Below are 19150 nucleotides of genomic sequence, written 5' to 3'. Positions count from 1 at the left end.
TCAATGTTTACATGTATTCAGATATAGTGATATAACACGGGCTTTCATGGAAGCTGGAATTTCCCACCAGCGATGTTTCTCACATAATTTGTTTTGGATCAGATTTCTAATCTGCTGACTTTTCACAGAATATACAATGGGATTCATTAGAGGTGGAGCCAGAAGGAAGATATCAGCTATTATGGCTCCAATGACTGGAGAAACGTTTTTAGCAAAACGGTGAAGGGCTGCCAAGGTGATAATAGGTGTGTAGAAGATGAACACAGCAAAGATATGAGAGATGCAAGTGTTAAAGAACTTGAGGCGACCCTTGTGTGAAGCAATCCCCAGGACAATTTTAAGGATCAGCATGTAAGACACAGAAATGCACACCAAGTATAACAGAGATAAAACAGCCACAAAAAATCCGTAGATCATATTGACCCTATTGTCGGAACAGGCTACTTTCATAACATCCTGGTGAAGGCAGTAAGAATGAGATAAGAGACGTTTCTTGCAGAATTTCAACCTCTTTAGTGTGAAAGGAAATGGCAGAATAAGTGTAATACACAATGCAGCAAATATTAGGCCAATTTTAAAGACCTTGCTGCCTGTAAGGATGGAGGTGTATCTCAAAGGGTTGTAGACAGCTACAAAGCGATCAATGGACATGATGAAAAGCACTGATGATTCCATAGCTGAGAATATGTGAATGAAAAACTCTTGAGCAAAGCAGGCATCTAAGGAAATCTCTGTGGCATTGAGCAAGAAAGCTCTCAGCATGGTTGGAAGGGAAGAAATGGACAGTCCTAAGTCAGAAAATGCCAGCATAGAGAGGAAGTAATACATAGGCTCATGCAGAGAAGTCTCTGTCTTTATGAGAAAGAGGATGATGCAGTTCCCCATGATGGCCACAAGGTACATTAGACAAATTGGGATGGAGAGCCAAATATGAGCATGCTCTAACCCTGGGATCCCAATCAGAAAGAAAGTGGAGATTTCTATGACAGAGGCATTGTAGACTGACATCACAGGAGTATCAGGTGCTTAGGACCTGGATTTCAGAAGACTGCTCCTGTAGTGGCATAAATGAATTGTCTTAAATGAATATGTTTAAGTTTGAGCTAGTACAAATATTGACATTCTAGACATTCTTCTGCAATAATTTTAGACCTTTAAAAATAACCAGCAAATAAGATTAACTTCAGCAATTATATCATCAGAATTCAATGAGGTTAATGAAAATACACCTTCACACATAAACACCAACACAGAAACTTTCAAATACTTGTCTTAGACACAGAGTACATGCAGCAACAACTTTCCCAGATTGAATTACCTCTGACATATTTATTAGTATAGCAGCAATATGAGCTTAGAGATCATGTGAATAAGTTTAGGATAAGATAAAAATAATCATTTACTATAATTTTATTTGTAAGTATTCAAGAACATTAATCCATACTATTGCTTCAGGAGATGATCCAAGTGAACTGTACATGGGTTATTTTTCAATGACAGATATTTCTAAGTATTATAGATTATTTAATATGAGGGGAAACCTAGGACATATTTGCGGACAACCTGATTCTTCTTATAGTACTGTGTTTGTTTCTTTTTTATTCTGTCTATAAAGTAAAACACCCACATTTATTCTCATATCATCCCATGATCAAACTCAGTGAAGAGAGAGCAGCACTTCACGTTCAGTCATTGCCTACATAAATTGTGCTTTTCTCTACCTGCTCTGTATTGACAGCCTCCAATAAAAACACACATTTTTTATATGCACTAGCAGTGAATGAAAGAAATTATAGTTTCAGTTTGGTAGCCTCTGTGTTTAAATCAAATGATGGTGTAGAGTTTGCACAAAACCTTATTCTCACAATGTTGCTCAAAAACTATGAGTTCATAAACATATTTTTGCTGACATTGTAGAATCGCTTTCTCATTTATCAAAAGACAGAAATTGGGAGGCAAAGACTTAAAGTTAACGAGAAGCATGAGCACAGGCTACAGAGGCCAGAGATGCTTAGTCATTCTTGTTGTTTTCTCACCAAAGCAACCATGGTGCTTTATAATCCATGTTCTAAATAACATATTAACATGTGAGTCAATGGCTATCTCTTAGCAGTTGTTTCCTGAGAATGGTCCACATATCTGGCTTTAAATTTCTTTCTGTGCTTCTCGGTGATTTGGGGGTAGCACTTGGTTGTTTTCCATGGTTTGTTAGAACTCTGGGCTTCTAACAGACATTTAAAAACACTGTTAGATTTTTTTTTAAAGGTTGAGGTTCTAGCCTTTAGACCAATAACTTTGAAACCTCAATCAGCCAAAATGACAAGCTGTTTGCTTGAGGTGGTACAAAGGAAATTCAGAACTGTGTTCGTGAGGAAGCTTACTAGTAAGTTGGTAGATAGTTGGATCTAGAAAGAAGGGGAAACTGGTATGCTACAGAGAGATTCACTGCTGTGGAAGACCAGCAGTTTATCTTCTCTTCAGTGTCTAATCCTGCCTCCCTAAGGATTCCAAATTAATCCTCAGAGCTCTGGGGATTCTAACTCAGAGAAACATAATTAGAAGAAATGAAAACTCCCTACAGGTAAACCCTAAAATGACACTGGAACCAGGGGGTTTCACACAACCTCACGTCATTGGAAATAGTTAACCTTTATAAGAGAGAACCCATTAAGCCTCCTCTGTTCTGACTCATAATTCTATTTCTCTGTTCCACAATCCCAGTGTGCCATGTAAGACCAAAACAGCCTCATGATGTACAACTATGTATTTACATGTCTGCTTTTGCCACTGACTTCAATGTCTTAAAGTCACTGGGTTTTCATTTACAAATCAAGAAGATTTTGAAATCCACCACCTCCCCCAAGATGTTATTCCTTTTAATCACTCACTAAGAAGTGCAGTACACTTTTTATCAATTTATTTACATGATGTTTAAATTCTGTTTAAAAGCTCATACTTTCTTTAGAACAATTTAGAAGGGTTTAGACTATACCTAAGTGTGGTCTATTTTTTATTTTATTTATTCTTCTTTCATATGTTATATCCTGACCAGTTTCTTTTTTCTCCTCTCCTTCCAGTCCCTCCACTAACCTCTTCTCTCTCCCAGATCGAATATTACTCCATTTCCCTTCAGAAAAGGCAGGCCCCCAGGGATATCAACCAATGATGGCCTAACAAGATACAATATATATCAAGGATGTGATATCCTTAATGGATGAGACACCCCAGTGAAAGGAAAAGGGTTCTAAGCACAGGCAAAAGAGTCAGAGACAGACATCTATTCCCATGTTGGGAGTCCTACAAGAACAGAATCTTGAATACACAAATGAAAAAAAAAAAACTATGCATTTACCTCAGCTATGATTTTTGTTGATTTTCAGTAGGAGGAGGATATTAGACTTCAATATGGAATTTTATAAAAAATGATATGTAAACCTTATTCCATATTCACTGGTTATATTCAATTAACATTTGTGATAAATTCTTGCTAATTTTTAGTCTGTTTATATATTTTTCTAATCATCCTTATGTTATATCTCTAAATTGTTACTACTGTTAAAATGATGTTTCTTTCTCAATTTTTAGCTATCAGAAATAACATACACCACTTTGTGATTATTCTAAAAGTATTTTGTTTAAAATGTCTTTTTTATAACTTTATTATATTTTTGTAAGCATGTAAATATTTTTTTCTGTTGCAGTATTTAGAATTTTACCTTAAAACTTCTTGATAGTATATTAACTTTATGTTTTTGTTCCTTAGTGTATCCTTTCAAAAGACATTTTGTTAATTAAAATTTGTTCTTTGACCGTTTCATAGACTGTGTAATGCATTCTGATAACTCCCATACTCCTACTGCATGTGTTATCTTCTTTCTATCCTGTCAACTCCTCCCTTCTTTCCTACACATCTTCCTCACATTCATGTCTTTGTGTTGTTGTCTTGTGTTTTGTGACTCATTGATTGTGAACCCCAATGGAAGGTTCCAAACCCAGGATAAAACTGTTGTCTCTTAAAGTTATGTTTGACTCTTTAATGTAAGCATAACTATCTTAAAATTCTAGTTGGTTTGTTTTCACAGAGGTATATTCCTGAGGCTGTATAACCAGCATCAGGTCACTATTACATTTTCAACAATAGAAGAGGACTGCATTTGTTTTCTCAAAATTCATGGGCCAAAGCAACTTATTTATTAACCAATGGGAACAACATATATTCACAGCATACAGAAAGACATCCCTCAGCACTTTCCCTTTTCTATCTAATAAAAAGGAAGGTTTTAGCTTTAATATAGTAAAATTACATATAACAGTTATCAAACAATAATTATAGTTACAATATCTGATCTATTTGTACTTGGCAAAATTAAAGAAAATATTTTATCATCAATCTTATATTTGTGAGTCTAAAGTTTCATATCTAATTTAGCCTTTATCATAACCAAGGAAAGTTATAACTATCTAGTCTTCAACTACCTCAAAGACCCCAGGAGGACATAATATTACCTAAGTAAACAGAAAGAGTATTGTAAGCAATTTTTAAAAATCTAGAATGACAGAAACTGCTGTCTGTCTGGACAGTCACCCAAAGTTCCTCTGCAATGTTGCAGCACCCATCTTCAGCCTGTAGAGCTAGAGTCTCTTAGTTGCTTCTCCTTCTGTCCTGCAGAATGTCTGACAGTCTCCTCTGTGAAGCAGAACCTGAAGGACCATCTTGCCTTGTTTTGGCGAAATTTAGTGGTCATTTTTCCATGGGTCCTGTATGTCCAGTTGATATAACATTTTGCCAAGCAGTCCAAGCAAGAACAGTTCTTTTCCCAGCAGTCCATTGTGTACAAAGAAGATAAACTCCATATGGAGTGTCTTTGATGCCTGTCTTCCTCTTTGAAATAAATAGGCGCTGCCAGAAGCAGATGTGCCTCACTGTCCAGAAAAATCTAAGTTTTTATAATATTTTAAATGCCATATTCTGTAAGTCTTTGAAGTGTTTGAAGATTACCTACCTAATTGAAATATATCTATGTATACCTAGAAAGCCTACTAATATGACTGTAAGTTTGATTATCATAGATGACTAATTTTAATCTGTATTTCTTAATTATACATTACAATTACAAATGAGCTGTACAAACATAATACCTTAAACAAAAGTAGAAATATATATAGTATAACAAAATTAACTTTAAATTTGTGTCAATAAACTAAAATCCATAGCAATGTAAAAGATTTTAAACAAGTTGTTTCTCTTTAAAAGTAGATACAATAACCCACCCTTTTTTCCTATCATATCTATACTATCCCTTTTTCTCTTTTAGAAAGAGACTGTATTTATAATCAACTCCCTTTAAATAAAAATAAACATTTATTAACAATATTTTGGGAATTTGGTCATAGCTTTTGATACATACTACTTCCTGCTGATTGTGGGCATTGGTAATCATATGGCGATTCTGAAAAAATTAAGAATTATAGTTAAATCTTGGCTGTAGTAGTCTATGAGGCTGTATCGACCTTTCAGGTGGTCTTGGTTGATCAAACCATATTATCCTGGAAGCAATCCATAGCTTCTAATCTTCTGTGGAAACAAAAACAGAACCTTTTTTCCAAGGCAATGTGTCCTTAGACATGAATTTTGAAGTCAAGATACCTTTAAAATATACATATTAGTTTAACTGAGTAGTCCCTACAATCAGATGTCTCTCTGCAGTTAAAAATCCCAGGGACAATATAATAATATGTAGTATCCAGATTCTTTGTGTAATTTTCAACTTTATATGGCTTAACTTTTATATTACTTTTACTGTCTCTTTAAAGACTTTATTTTTAAAAACTATTTTTTCTTTTCTTTTCTTTTTCTTTTTTCTTTTTCTTTTTTTTTTTTTTTTTTTTTTTTTTTTTTGGTTTTTCGAGACAAGGTTTTTCTGTGTAGCTTTGCGCCTTTTCCTGGAACTCACTTGGTAGCCCAAGCTGGCCTCGAACTCACAGAAATCTGCCTGCCTCTGCCTCCCGAGTGCTGGGATTAAAGGCCTGCACCACCACTGCCCGGCTAAAACTATTTCTTTATAATAACTGCATGTATTCCTTTTCCTGTTTCTTCCAACTTTACATACATTTTTACACACACTGCAAACTGTTTAGTTTTATTCCATCTGAATCTGTCTTATTATGAATCTATAATCCTTCTCTGACCAGGAGAGATGTTAAACTGTTAAGCTGCTTGATGACTTTGTCTGTTGACTCAATGCCCCTCAGCTTCCCAACATGGTGGAGGTACATTTACTGCCAGCTCTGGGATCCACGTTTACCACCAAGTCTGGGAAGCAGTGGGTCTATGCCTCTATCCAGCAGCATGTAGCTCAGAAACTTATTTTTTTGTCTGTACTAGGCAAAGGAAAATCCACCATGCAGTGAGCTGCATGGCTTGGAAACACCTCTGTGTACCATGGCAGGAATCTGTCATGCTGTAGGTCAAGCCCACATGTCACAAACCTGCTCAAGCCTGCAGGCCATGGCATCTCTGTATCAAGGCTTGCCTAAAAGACACAACTAGGAAGCTGTTTTTAGCACCTAATTAGAATCTTTTTTTAAAGCTTTCTCAGGTTTTGGGTGGAAATTCTAGAACCATGTTGGGTGCCAAATATCTGTGAGGATGAATCATCTCAGCCAGTTGCTTTGAAGCTGATTTTGGATGTTAGAACATCTGGAGAGCTCTCAAGGGGTCTTCCTTGATAAAAATCATATTAATTTGGAAGCAATCCATAGGTTCTCATCTTCTGTGGAAACAAAAGTAGAACCTCTTTCCCACAGCAATGTATCCTTAGACATAAATTTTGGGTCAAGATACCTTTAAAATATATAAAAGGCTTAACAGCCTTTACAATCAAATGTCTTTCTGCAGTTAAAAATCCCAAAGATAACATAATCCAGACTCCCTGTGTAATGTCCATCTTTACGTGGCTTACTTTTTATATTGCTTTTACTGTCTCTTTAAAGATTTCATTTTTTTGAAAGTATCATTTCTTTATGTAACTGTCTATATCCTCTTTTTCTTCTCTCTTCAAAGCCTACATACATTTTCCCACATAGTGTAAACCATTTAGAGGTTTATTCCATCTGAATCTGTCTTTTGTGTATCTATAATCATTTTTTGATCATTGCTTTAAACTGTAGTGTGGCTAGGACTGAAGTGACAGCCCTGGCTGCTGGCTCCAACCACCTCAACTTCCCAACATGGAGAAGGTACCCAGGAGAGTCATGCTTACCCCACCAACTCTGGGGTCCACACTGCCATCAGGTAGTATGCAGCTAGCCCACAAACCTTTTTTGTCTGTGTGAGTAAAAGCTAAATCTTCCATGCAGTGTGCTGTGCAGCTTGGAGACACCTCTGTGTACTGAGGGAGGAATCTGCCATGCTGTAGGTCAAGCCTACATGCCATGACTTGCCTGAGAGACACAACTAGGAAGCTGATTTTAGCTCTATTTTTGAATCTTTTTTAAAAGCTTTCTCGGTTTTTGGTGGAAATTCTTGCTACCATGTCTGGAACCCAAATGTAGTCAAAAGTTTCTCTGTGTCCTGCCTGGTCCTACAATCCCCCGCCAGGCCCCACAGTCCCACATTTCATTTTTTTTTTCTTTACTTCAAACGAGATCACACTCTCCTTGTGTGTTTTTGTTTTACTTTAAAATACTTTTAACTAAAATAAAATTACATCACTCCTACATTTTCTTTACCATCCCCTCCCAGAGACCATCCCTTGAATTCCTTCTTTACCCTGTCCCCAGTCCATTCCTTTTGGATTTTGTGGCAGGGTCTCCTGTATCCACTCATGCTGTCCTTGAACTTGCTATGTGGAGAAAGATCACCCTTAACTACTCCTGATCTTCCCGCTCCACCTCCTGAGTGGAAGGAAGTACTGGGACTCTAGGTATACACCACCACTCCAGGTTAATGTGGTACAGGGGATCAAACTCAGGGCTTCTTACAGGTTACTCAAGAATAATACTAAGTGAGATACATGGACAGGCCCCCATGCATAAAGAATTATTATGTTACTATTTTGCTAGTTCCCTTTCTATACATTGATTATAGTTCTTAATAATCAAAAACCACTCTTTTACAGAGAAACATAGAAAGAAAATATTAGGAATTGTCATAAATTAGCATTTTATAATGCCTTAGAAAATTCATTATTAATCATTTTAAAATTGATAGAAACATCTGATTCTTTTTATCATGATTTTTAAGGAAGACACAAAAATATTTTACTTATGTAGTATTGTCTATCATATATAAAAGTAAGTTTGCTCAAAGTACATAAAATTAAAGTAACACAGTGTGTAATGTGTTCCTATATAGATATTTAGTAAATATCTGTTTATTTGACACATAATTTGAAGGTTGTAAGATACCTAAAAGCATTTGGAACTATTTCAGTCATATAAATTATGATACTAAACCTAGCCATGATCTTGGATAATTTCTGTCATCTGCTTTTATTGTACATACATGTCAGGCAAACAGTACAAACCAAAAGTAGTTAAATGCATAGGTTTTTGATTGGTATGAGGCTTGGGGTTCATGTTTAATATTAGACAATATTTAGTATCAAGCAGTCCCTTTACTGCTCTTATATTCATACATTCACTTAAGGTTGAATTACTAGTGCTATGTATATTATTATTTTTTTTCAATTTGTATAGACCTTCTACTTCTAAGTCAACAGGAATAGAATTCATTTATTGTATTTGAATTAATTTTGTAATGCTGGCCAGAGGTAGAAAATATCACTTATATATAACATACACAAATATATATATATAAATTTACATAGGCCTAGAAGGAAATCTTATAAATTTTTATCCTGAGTAAAAAAAATTGTAATATAAAACTTACTAGTTTATATTAAATATCCTATGTTTACTCTACTTTATACTTGAATCCAAATTGTGTTTCTGAAAAAAAAATGGAACAAAACGAGTTTACTGACTTATAAAAGAGTAAAATATAGATTTTACATTTTACAAAAAACAGGGTTTTATGTAATCTAGGATGGCTTTGAAGACACTGTGTGGTGAGGATGACCTTGAACTCTTGGTCCTTCTTCTTCTCCTGAGTGCTGAGATTATAGGTGTGAAGCTGTAATGCTTGGCTGTAATGATACTGTTTAATCCAGCTTGTGGAGAACACTTTTAAGGTTTTGTCTCTAAAGCATAATCAAATGGAGATTTGAACTACCTTTAGGTGATGTTGGAGAAGACATCTAACAGTTGTTTGATTGATTCTAAAGCTAATATGGATAAATATTCAGTTTCAATTAACCAGTGTCTTTCATAATCAGATGGACACTTTTATTTTGGTTGTAGGGAGGCATGAGTCTCCTGAGGGTTCTGATACTTTTAGAATTCTGATATCCTAGTAGTGGCAGGGAGCTGATAGACCAAGGTGGGGAGGAAAGTGTGTCAGAGGTGGACAAAGGGGAGGATGGTGTCAGAATCAAGAGCAGCAGTAGAAGGACAAAAGGGAATTGGAGGGGAAATTGATAGCTAACGGAGGAAGGAAGAGTAGACACAGTGGGAAGGAGCATCATAGACATGACAATGTAAATAGGGATGAGAGTTCCTAAGGAGGCCATTGAAGTTCCAGATTATTCCCCATGATTGTATGAAAATAAAAATAGAGCCAGCAGAGTTGGGAAATACATTGTGAAGAAAGGGTCAAGAAGATGGGTAAACAGAGCCTATCTAACTTGCCCTGGGTAGATAAGAGTCAATTGGAGAGAAAGGAAGATCCTTGCGAGATGCAGGGGAAATAATCCCCATCCTCATGATTAGAGAACAGATCTCACTCAAAACAAGGATCCAGGTATAACACTTCAGCCTGGAGGTAGACATTCTTGCTCAAGTCAGAGTCAGGAAGAAAGACTTCCAGCTCCATATGGAAAGTTCATGTTTTTAGTTCAACTGTGTGTGTTTGGGTTCTTAGCACAACTTATGTACTGTACTCAAATCTCAAGAACAAAGAGCTGTCATTCCTGTGATTCAACTGATTTTCCCTCAGTGCAATGGTTCAGAAATCTGACTTACCAATGGATCTCTAGACAAGAGTGACAACAAGGGGCTAGAAAATGTGACATAGAGTCATTGGTAGGTGATTTTCAGTCCAATTATCATTTAGTTACTAAGTTGTGGCATCATGAAACTTGTAAAAGATGTGCAAAAAGGACTTTATCCAGGGAAGCTCTCATGGTGGTATAGGGTACTCACGGGTCTTTTTAGTAGGGGAGAGCAATTAGGCTTAAGTCATAATAACTGAGTAAAAGTAGAATTAATGGACTGAGAATGCATGGACAAGTTGGTTGATGAATAAGAAATGTCTAATAGTAAATATCAAGGTACAGGACAGTTTAGGGTTGCTGATGCTGCTCGCTGAATGTAGGTCAAGATGATCAATTATCAAACAAGCAATTGCAGAATATAAGGAACTCACTTAAGTATTTAAGGTAATCTAATATAAGCAATGGAGAGATTTGGTTAAACTAATTTAGCAAAACACTTACTAAAGTTGTAGAATGTAAAGATGAGAAAGGGAGTAGAAAGTTGAAGCTTGGTTGAGAAGAGTTTAAGTGAAACTGAACAACTGCTCAAGATTCTTTTTTATTGTGTGTAACTGCCATAGAGAACTGAAAGACAGACAGATGTCTGTATATAGCATGGACCAGATGACTATATTTGAATGCTCAGGAAGGAAGTGTTTAACAAAGTAAAATAAGTGAATAAAAATTATTTCTTCTATTGAAAAAATTACTCTTAATGTTTGCTTTAGTGGCTTCATATGTAAACTTGTCATTTTCCATATTAATTTTGGTTTATGACCAGTATAGTTATATTTTTAGTTTGTCAAGACTGTGTCTTGAAGGTGACTAGTTTAAATGAAGAAACTATTTTCAGTCATATTTTATCAGTAATTCATTTTTCTTAGGAATGTGTATTGTCAGTTTTCAAATAAACATATAGAATATGTCTTTCAGAATGAAGACTTTTGTAATATAATAATCTTAAAACTGATAATGCCACCTATTAAAACTAGAAAGACATTCTATGCTTACATTAATGTCTTAGTTTTAAATATTTAACCAAGAAATTTGCAAGGCTGATTCATTGATCTTGGTGAATATGTGCAAAGATGATACTAAGGAGTTAACATACAGTGTGGGTCCTTACTGAATTCTTCTTGATTTTCTAACATCACTGGTTTGATTTTCATGAGATTAAACATCTTTGTCAGCTTTGTTTTTGACACAGTTTCTCTAGTATCACGTTTCTTATCTGTTGGCTTTTCACACAATATATAATAGGATTCATCACTGGAGGCACAAGCAGAAAAATGTCAGCCATGAGGATCTTAGTTACAGGGGAACTGTGTTTGGCAAAACGGTAGATAACAGAGAGGGAGATAACAGGGACATAGAAGATGAGCACAGCACAGATGTGGGAGACACAGGTACTGAGGACCTTGAGCCTTTCCCTTTGGGAGGCGATGCCCAGCACTGCTCTCAGAATCAGTGCATAGGACAAGAAAATAAACGTTATGTCCAGGATGCCTGAGAGAGCCACAAATAAACCATAGATGACATTGACCTTATTGTCTGAGCAGGCCAGCTTCATGACATCCTGGTGGAGACAGTAGGAATGTGACAATAGATTCTTCTTGCAGTATCTTAGATGCATTAGAGTTACAGGGAAAGGCAGGATCAACAAAACATTCTTGAGAGCAAAAGCAAGCCCAATTTGAAGGACCCTGGCACTGGTAAGGATGGAAGTGTATCTCAGAGGGTTACAGATGGCAATAAAGCGATCAAAGGACATAATGAGAAGTACAGATGACTCCATAGCTGAGAATTCATGAATGAAAAACTCCTGGACAAAACATGCATTAGGAGAAATTTCTGGAGAATTGAACAAGAAAACCTTGAGCATGGTAGGGAGAGAAGAAACAGATAGTCCTAGGTCAGAGAGAGCCAACATGGAGAGGAAATAATACATGGGCTCATGCAGAGAAGGCTCTGATTTTATAAAAAAGAGGATAGTGCAGTTGCCCAGGATGGCAACAGTGTACAGGAGACATATGGGGATGGAGATCCAAATGTGGGCAGATTCCATCCCTGGAAACCCAACCAAATAGAAAGTAGAAATTTCAGTAATGGAAATGTTGAGAATGGACATACCAGTATGTGTGGGCCTCAAGATGAATGGCTCCAAAGAGGTGTGTTGTGATGCTGAGCATAGAATGGCTTAAATGCCTGACTTTGTCCTATTGAAACCTTTAAGATGCTGTCAAACCAAGAGATAAAGGAATTATTCTTAGAAATGCACCCAATATGGTGGAAAATAGATCACAAAAACTATAACAGTATGTATCAATATCCAAAAATGCAGTGCGTAACAGTATTTATATGAAGGCATAACAGAACATGTCAATTGGCAAAGCTTAATGATTATTCAATGAAGGAATATTCTTAATTTTTTTCTTGTTTGGGCCCATCATTTTCCTCTATTCTTTTCTCTTTTATATCATTAATTTCTGGGATAGATTCTTGAGTGATTCTCTGCTTATTGTTGTCTACTTACACACATGTAGTTTTACAAAACAATCTTCCAATAGACATGTCTCAATTGATTCTCTGTGTACTTGTGTTCCTTACTGTTGTGACTGTTTACTAGTATCCCGGATCAGCACAGTCTCTTTACAATTGGTATTCTGCACTTTAGTATGCAGTACTTAGTTGGAGATGTATAACTCATTTGATTTTTTTTGATGCTGAACATTTTCAATTAACAGTCTTGTGTTCTTCAATTTTTAATGTTGTCAATCATCATATTAAACACACACACACTCTCTCTCTCTTTTTTGAGACAAGGTTTTTCTGCATAGTTTGATGCTTGTGCTGGATCTCGCTCTGTAGACCAAGCTCAAATTACAGAGATCCGCCTAGTTCTGCCTCCTGAGTGTTGGGATCAAAGGCGTGTGCCACTGCTGCCCAGTACACTCTCTTTTAAAATGTTTATTTAATTGAATTTTGTTAGACATTTTATTTTAATTTCTGGTTATATTTTTCTTTTTAAGGAGTATATATTCGTGTATATTAGCTGTATAAAATATTTAGTTTCATTATAACATTACAATGCACATTTGTAAATTCTCATTCATTCTTGTTGAATTTTTTGTTACTTTTTGAAGTTTAAGTGTTTGATATTATAATATAGTTACAGCACACTTTCATTCCTCCAAACCCTTCCTTACTCACTTTAAAATTCATGGGCTCTTTATTTCATTAATTATTATTACATACATATACATTTTGGTAGTTTTTCATATTTACCAATTCTTTTAAAATTTGTGTTTGGTCTGTAATTTATCATAGTTATTAATCAATTTCATAAACACTCTTGTTTTCCTCTAAAAGTTAATTATTTTTAAATTACCATGCATTTCTATTTACATTTACTAATCTATTTATTATTTTCCATTCAATTTATTGTCATGTTTTCATGCTATTTATAACATTTTTATTTTAATTGTTAAATAAAAGTTATATATGTTTATAGGACAATATGATATTTTGGTCTACATACACAATGTGTAATTATTGTTTCTTCAAATAAATTACATAAAAGAAAAATTGAGTTGTTGCAATTAAAGCTTTGTGTCTACCTTATTCAACAATCCCAGATCCATTAAATATCTTAGTTCTTAATAAAGAAATGTCTGTTTTGGCTAGTGTGCTCCAACTCCCAAGACTTGCTTCTGATATTGACCTGAAAAAAGAAGAATGTTCAATGGAAAGCTGAAGATTTAGTACAACAGGATCTTGCAAGAGATGGTTTTTGCTTTCTTAGTCCATATGGCTAAGTACAGTTATTTGAAATTTTGGTTCGTTATTATTGTTATTTTGATTTGTTTGTTTTCTGAAGCTTAGAGCCCTTCAAGGTTGTTAAATGCTAATCTTGTTGAGTAAATGAAATATTAAGAGGAATATAGTGTGTTTACTGCTTAGAGTCCCTCTCCTGCCAAGCTCACTAACTGTACTCATCATCCTGTGGAAAAAGAGATCTTGTTCCTTCTCAGTACCTTTCAGTTGTTCTCTATAAAACTGTACTCCCAAAGTTAATAGCTGGCTTAGTTAGATATTGATATTCTTTGGGGCATGTAGTGACTGACTTGCAAGGTCTTAATCTTTTAATCTTTAAATCTTTTAATGTTGTTTAAGGTCTGGCTTTAAAATCATCTGCAAGATACCTGACCAGAAACTTTTAGTTTATATCAGCTATCTTAATACAATAAAACTACATGTTTAGTAATCAATCTAGAAAAATAGAGTAAGAATATTTTTACTTGTTATTATCAGTGTCCATTTATTCTAAATGACAAAACCCTATTTTTCTGCTTCCTTGGTTCAGATGGCTAAGTTTTACACAGTGGATAAATTCTGAATTTCATTAGAATATGTTTTATGTTTCCAGAAAGTCTATTTTATTTTGCTGTAAAAGGTGTAATATTTAGAGAATCTAGAGGAAGCTAAAATGCTGCATAGAAAGTTTTCTAATTCTAATCTGTAGTTCAGAAGTGCTTTCAGAAACCAACTCTTTAGTTTGTGGTACTGTAAGGAAAACAGTTACAGTAGGGACATAGAAGATTTTCAAAGAGTAATGTTACCATGAATTTCAGTACTAAATTTAAGTTAAACATGAGAAAAATTTATCATTTCTTTATACTAATAATGGAATGATGTTTAATGAGATTGATTCTGTAGTATGGAGGATGTTTTTCAAATCTTGTGTATACTTGCTTCCATATGGAAGTGAGGATTAAATGATAAAAATCATAGCTGGATAAGGGTAAGCTGCTCCCATAGTGCTCCTGACTGATGAGGTCTACAAAAGGAACATTAGAATTTTCAGGTACTTACCGAGGTATGAAACCACCTGTTCTGTACTTCAAGACTGACCAGTGATGACCCAGGATAAAGTTACCTCAGTTTTGATTGTTGGTCACATTCTGAAAGGCTGATTGTACTTCTTCTTCTCTGATGCCATTTTAGTAGATCAAAGGCCCCAGGGATGATGATGCACTCCTCTATTTTCAGAGGGACTAAAATGCCCATCCGTCTCTCATGCAGGTGAAAGTCCATTGAAAAAAGGTTCAGGCTCAATTCCCTGGTGTGAATGTAATTTGGATGTTTATGATTAAATATCTGAGAAGCCATCCCTGCCTCCTTGAACAAAATTAATTCCTTTTTTTCTGCACTTTCAGATGTTTCTGGAGAACTGGCCACACTATATTTCTCAGATAGTTTTGTTTGTGTGACTATAATTGAGTTAATTCATGTTTGCTTCTTTCTGATTAATGTAACTTTCTCTTAAAATACCAAATACTGGCTTTCTTTAAATCCAAAAGGGTCTTTGAATTTTTAAGACCAGCATATATATATATAACTGTCCAATTGTATTTTATATGTTTATGGGAGTGTATTTAAAATTTTTTTGTGTATGTGCATGTGGGTGTGCACTCATATGTGTGTGTCTGTCTGTGTGTGCATATGTGTGTCCACTGAGGCCAGAAGAAGGAGTAATATCTTTACTGGTGGGTTTGTGAGCTTCCCACGTGAGTGCTGTGAACCAAACTCTGATCCTCTGCTATAGTAGCAACTGCTCTTAATCAATGAGCTGACTTTCTAACCTTCATTTCAAAAATACTCTTTAAATTTTATTTTCTATTCATGGAAATGTTTTACATATTTTTAATAAATTAACCTTTTATTATGATTTGATCATCAAAGATTTTTTTCCCTGTGTTACCTTGATAATGATATTCTCATCCCAGGTTTGACTCCCTGTGAGTTGAAAAGTGGAATTACTGAGTGCAGAAGTTGATTGGGAGTATTCTTTTAAGCTAACATGCCATGTTTTTAATAAAGAAGGAAATAGAAATACCTGACAAACTGAACTTATTCAGTTACAACAAAGAACACATTCAACACTGCAGAGATCTTTAGTGCTAATAAGAACCTCCTTCAGCATAGTCTGGAAATGAAGAAAATCCCTAGGGATTTTTAATGACCATTGACAGGTCATTGGATTTGGTTTTCCTTCAGAAAAGGTGTATGATCTTGGATTTGGAGGTTCAATGTGGACAAAAGAAGTCCTCATCAATTATTTTTTTATTTTGAAAATGAACAATCCTATTTTTATTTATTACATAGCTATTTTCTTTTTTTATTTCAAAATACATTTATTTTTTCTTTTATTTTACAATACTATTCAGTTCTACATAACAGCCACAGATTCCCTTGTTCTCCCCCTTCCTGCCCCCTCCCCTTCCCCCCAGCCGACCCCCCATTCCCACCACCTCCAGATGAAGGCCACCCCTGAGGACTGAGATCGACCTGATAGACTCAGTCCAGGCAGGTCCAGTCCCCTCCTCCCAGACTGAGCCAAGTGTCCCTGTATACGTCCCAGGTTTCAAACAGCTATCTCATGCAGCGAGCCCAGGACCTGGTATCACTGCCTAGATGTTTGAGTAAGACTTGTCTCCTATGATCCCCACTGGAGAAGTAACTCAAATCTGGTGTAGCAGGGAGACACATGATACACTAAATAGTATGCAGTAACTAGCACATGCTTCAGTGTTAAGTATAGGGACAGTTTCTCTAGGAGTCACATAAAATCTCCCGGCAGTGAAGATGACAAGAGGACTGTTAGTGCAGCCATCTACAGTACCCTATGCTTCAGTTGTCCTGAGGATTTATCACATACTACCTGAGTCTTCTCATCACTTTAAACAGCCCTTAAACAGTAGTTCACACTGGCCATCACATACTTTACAAACTGAAACTTTGACTTTGTCCATTTACTGCCAATACTGAGTAAGGGGACTGGATGAGTAAGAATTATGTAACAACAATATATCCTGACTTGCCCACATTGTCACAATTATTATCAATGACTAGTGGAATCAAAGTTTAGAGACATTTAACTCTTCTTTTTTGTTTGCTAACATATCAGAAAGAAACAATTAGATATCTACTTAAAAGTTTAAAAGGACTATTGGACCTCTTGTGGAATATCTACACCCCTCTCACCAGAACCACTAAGCACACAATGACAGACAATGTCAGATGAAGAGCATATATTCTCCACATGGTAATTGGAGGTGAAGCTTAGTAAGGACAGCATGGGTTCCATTGCAGAGTACAGTGGATTTTGATTTAAGTTGGATATTGTATTCTGGAAGGTATCATATCATCCTTTCAGGAATCATGAAAGAATCAATGATTCTGCTTTAGCATCACATTCCATCACTCTATCAGACCAGAGGCATCTAGGTCCCCATTGCTAAATTCTAGGACTCTGTCATGCTGCACAGCTACACATGAGGCCTAAAGAAAATGGCAATAGCAATGATTTCTGAACATTCAATAGTCAAATCATAATTTATAATAAAATTCAGAATGAACCTGTAGGCATTTCTGTAGTGATTACTGTGCTGCAGCATGTGACTTCACTGTAGCCTTGATTCTGAACACTCAATGCTCACACTTTGCACTGGACATTCTGTTCTGCTGTACAATTCCAACAACACTGCAGGACCTCAGCTCAGATTTGAGCTCTATGTGTTTCTCCCTGTGTAAAGTTTTCTACTCTTAAGAAAACGCAGTGGTTTAATGATAGAAAACAAAGATTCTCATATTTTTCTAACATTATTCTTCAGCATTATGAAGTGAGTATATATATGGATCACATTTTGTTAGACTATCTAGAAAAATGCTGTTTGAATTTATGATGAGTTTCAAAATTTTTTCTCATTAATTTGGCTTTAGATTAAGGCATAATTTCAAAATTTAAGAACCATTCCAAATGTATTTCTTTTACTGTGTATGTAAAATATTATACTTAGCATTAATGATTATGAAATAAAGTACTCACCAACTATTAAAAATATTGAGTATTCTCCATGTCTTATAGCATCACTCATTCAAGAGTTAATTCTTTATATAAAATTAAATGAGCTCCTTGCATGTATATTTTCTTTCATTTTTAATACACAGTGAACTTGTATTTATATATATATATATATATAAATAATTAAAAATAAACTTTATGGTTTACTCTTTAGTAAATTTTAATTTTTATATTTATTTTATATGGCTAGACATACAGCATCACATTAAAATTTCTCAGGTTAAATGAGGTTTCAAGTAGAATGTTTGAAGGCATTCTGTTCTAGGTAAGCAAGTTGGAAGCATCCATCCATTACACTTTCTTTGCTGAAACTTAGACACTTGGTCAGATTTGATGCTGTGTGGAATACTATATTAGTTTCAGTTCTGCTTCATGGACAGATAGCTGAAAGTTAGGAATGAGGTACTTACAATTGCATAGCATATGTGAAACCCTTTCACTACCTGGAGGGCAGCCTCCAGCAGTGCAGGGCTCAAAGGGAATCCACAGAGTTGGCATACTAAGACTTTTTATCTGAGAGGGTAAGGAAAAAGACACTCACACACTCTCTTGATGGTTTCCTTTTTTATTCTTTTGTATTCTCCCTTTGGTGTATTCTTCCTCTACAGCTTATACACCCCAACAAAATCTTTCAGGTGATATATGAATACAATGTGGTTACATTCTGTTTTTCAAGTGAATGATTATAATGAATGTAGGTAAAAACATGTTTTTCATCTTCCTTACATAATTACAACAAAATCATCCCAAGAACCCATATACATTTACATCTAAGTAACTTGGTACAGATTAACAGAGTATGAGCAAGCAAGATATTCTTCTCAGCCATTTCTTTTGCTGGCAGGCTGCCTATTATGGTTCCAAAGAAAGAACCAATCACTTACTATTTATCTTGAAAGGTAATCTTATAAGGAATCTTAAAGGGATCACAAACCTAAACTCTTATACATGAAAAATAATGAGTCAGCTATACTTTAAATCTTTAGGGTGCATATTCACTCATCAATAGTATTTATATCAGGAGTCTGAGGGTAAAAATTGATACAAGGAATTAATTATCACCTTTGATCACCAGCCAATCCTAGCAAGGAAAGTAGGTCAGCTAGTAACAATTGAACTGCTTTGCAATTTT

At 35.3% G+C, this 19150-nt stretch overlaps 2 protein-coding genes across 2 annotated transcripts; both read right to left on the bottom strand.

Moving 5' to 3' along the window:
* LOC114706573 (olfactory receptor 51A4-like) lies at positions 1 to 1008 on the bottom strand. Its single transcript, XM_028889026.1, has one exon. The coding sequence runs from the start codon at positions 1006 to 1008 to the stop codon at positions 1 to 3; it is 1008 nt and encodes a 335-aa protein (XP_028744859.1).
* Positions 1009 to 11280: 10272 nt separating this feature from the next.
* On the bottom strand, positions 11281 to 12225 carry LOC114706717 (olfactory receptor 51A4-like). Its single transcript, XM_028889207.1, has one exon. It carries the CDS (start codon positions 12220 to 12222, stop codon positions 11281 to 11283), a length of 942 nt encoding a protein of 313 aa, XP_028745040.1. The 5' UTR covers positions 12223 to 12225.
* Between the last annotated feature and the right edge of the window lie 6925 nt (positions 12226 to 19150).

The sequence above is a fragment of the Peromyscus leucopus genome, chromosome 1, assembly GCF_004664715.2.
Source record: "Peromyscus leucopus breed LL Stock chromosome 1, UCI_PerLeu_2.1, whole genome shotgun sequence".
Classification (NCBI taxonomy): domain Eukaryota; kingdom Metazoa; phylum Chordata; class Mammalia; order Rodentia; family Cricetidae; genus Peromyscus; species Peromyscus leucopus.
The sequence above is the reverse complement of the archived record's forward strand: the minus strand, read 5'-3'. Positions and strand labels throughout refer to the sequence as shown.

What these genes read in the sequence shown, in the direction of transcription:
- LOC114706573 (XM_028889026.1), bottom strand. Translation starts at nt 1,008, where the DNA reads ATGTCAGTCTACAATGCCTCTGTCATAGAAATCTCCACTTTCTTTCTG.
- LOC114706717 (XM_028889207.1), bottom strand. Translation starts at nt 12,222, where the DNA reads ATGTCCATTCTCAACATTTCCATTACTGAAATTTCTACTTTCTATTTG.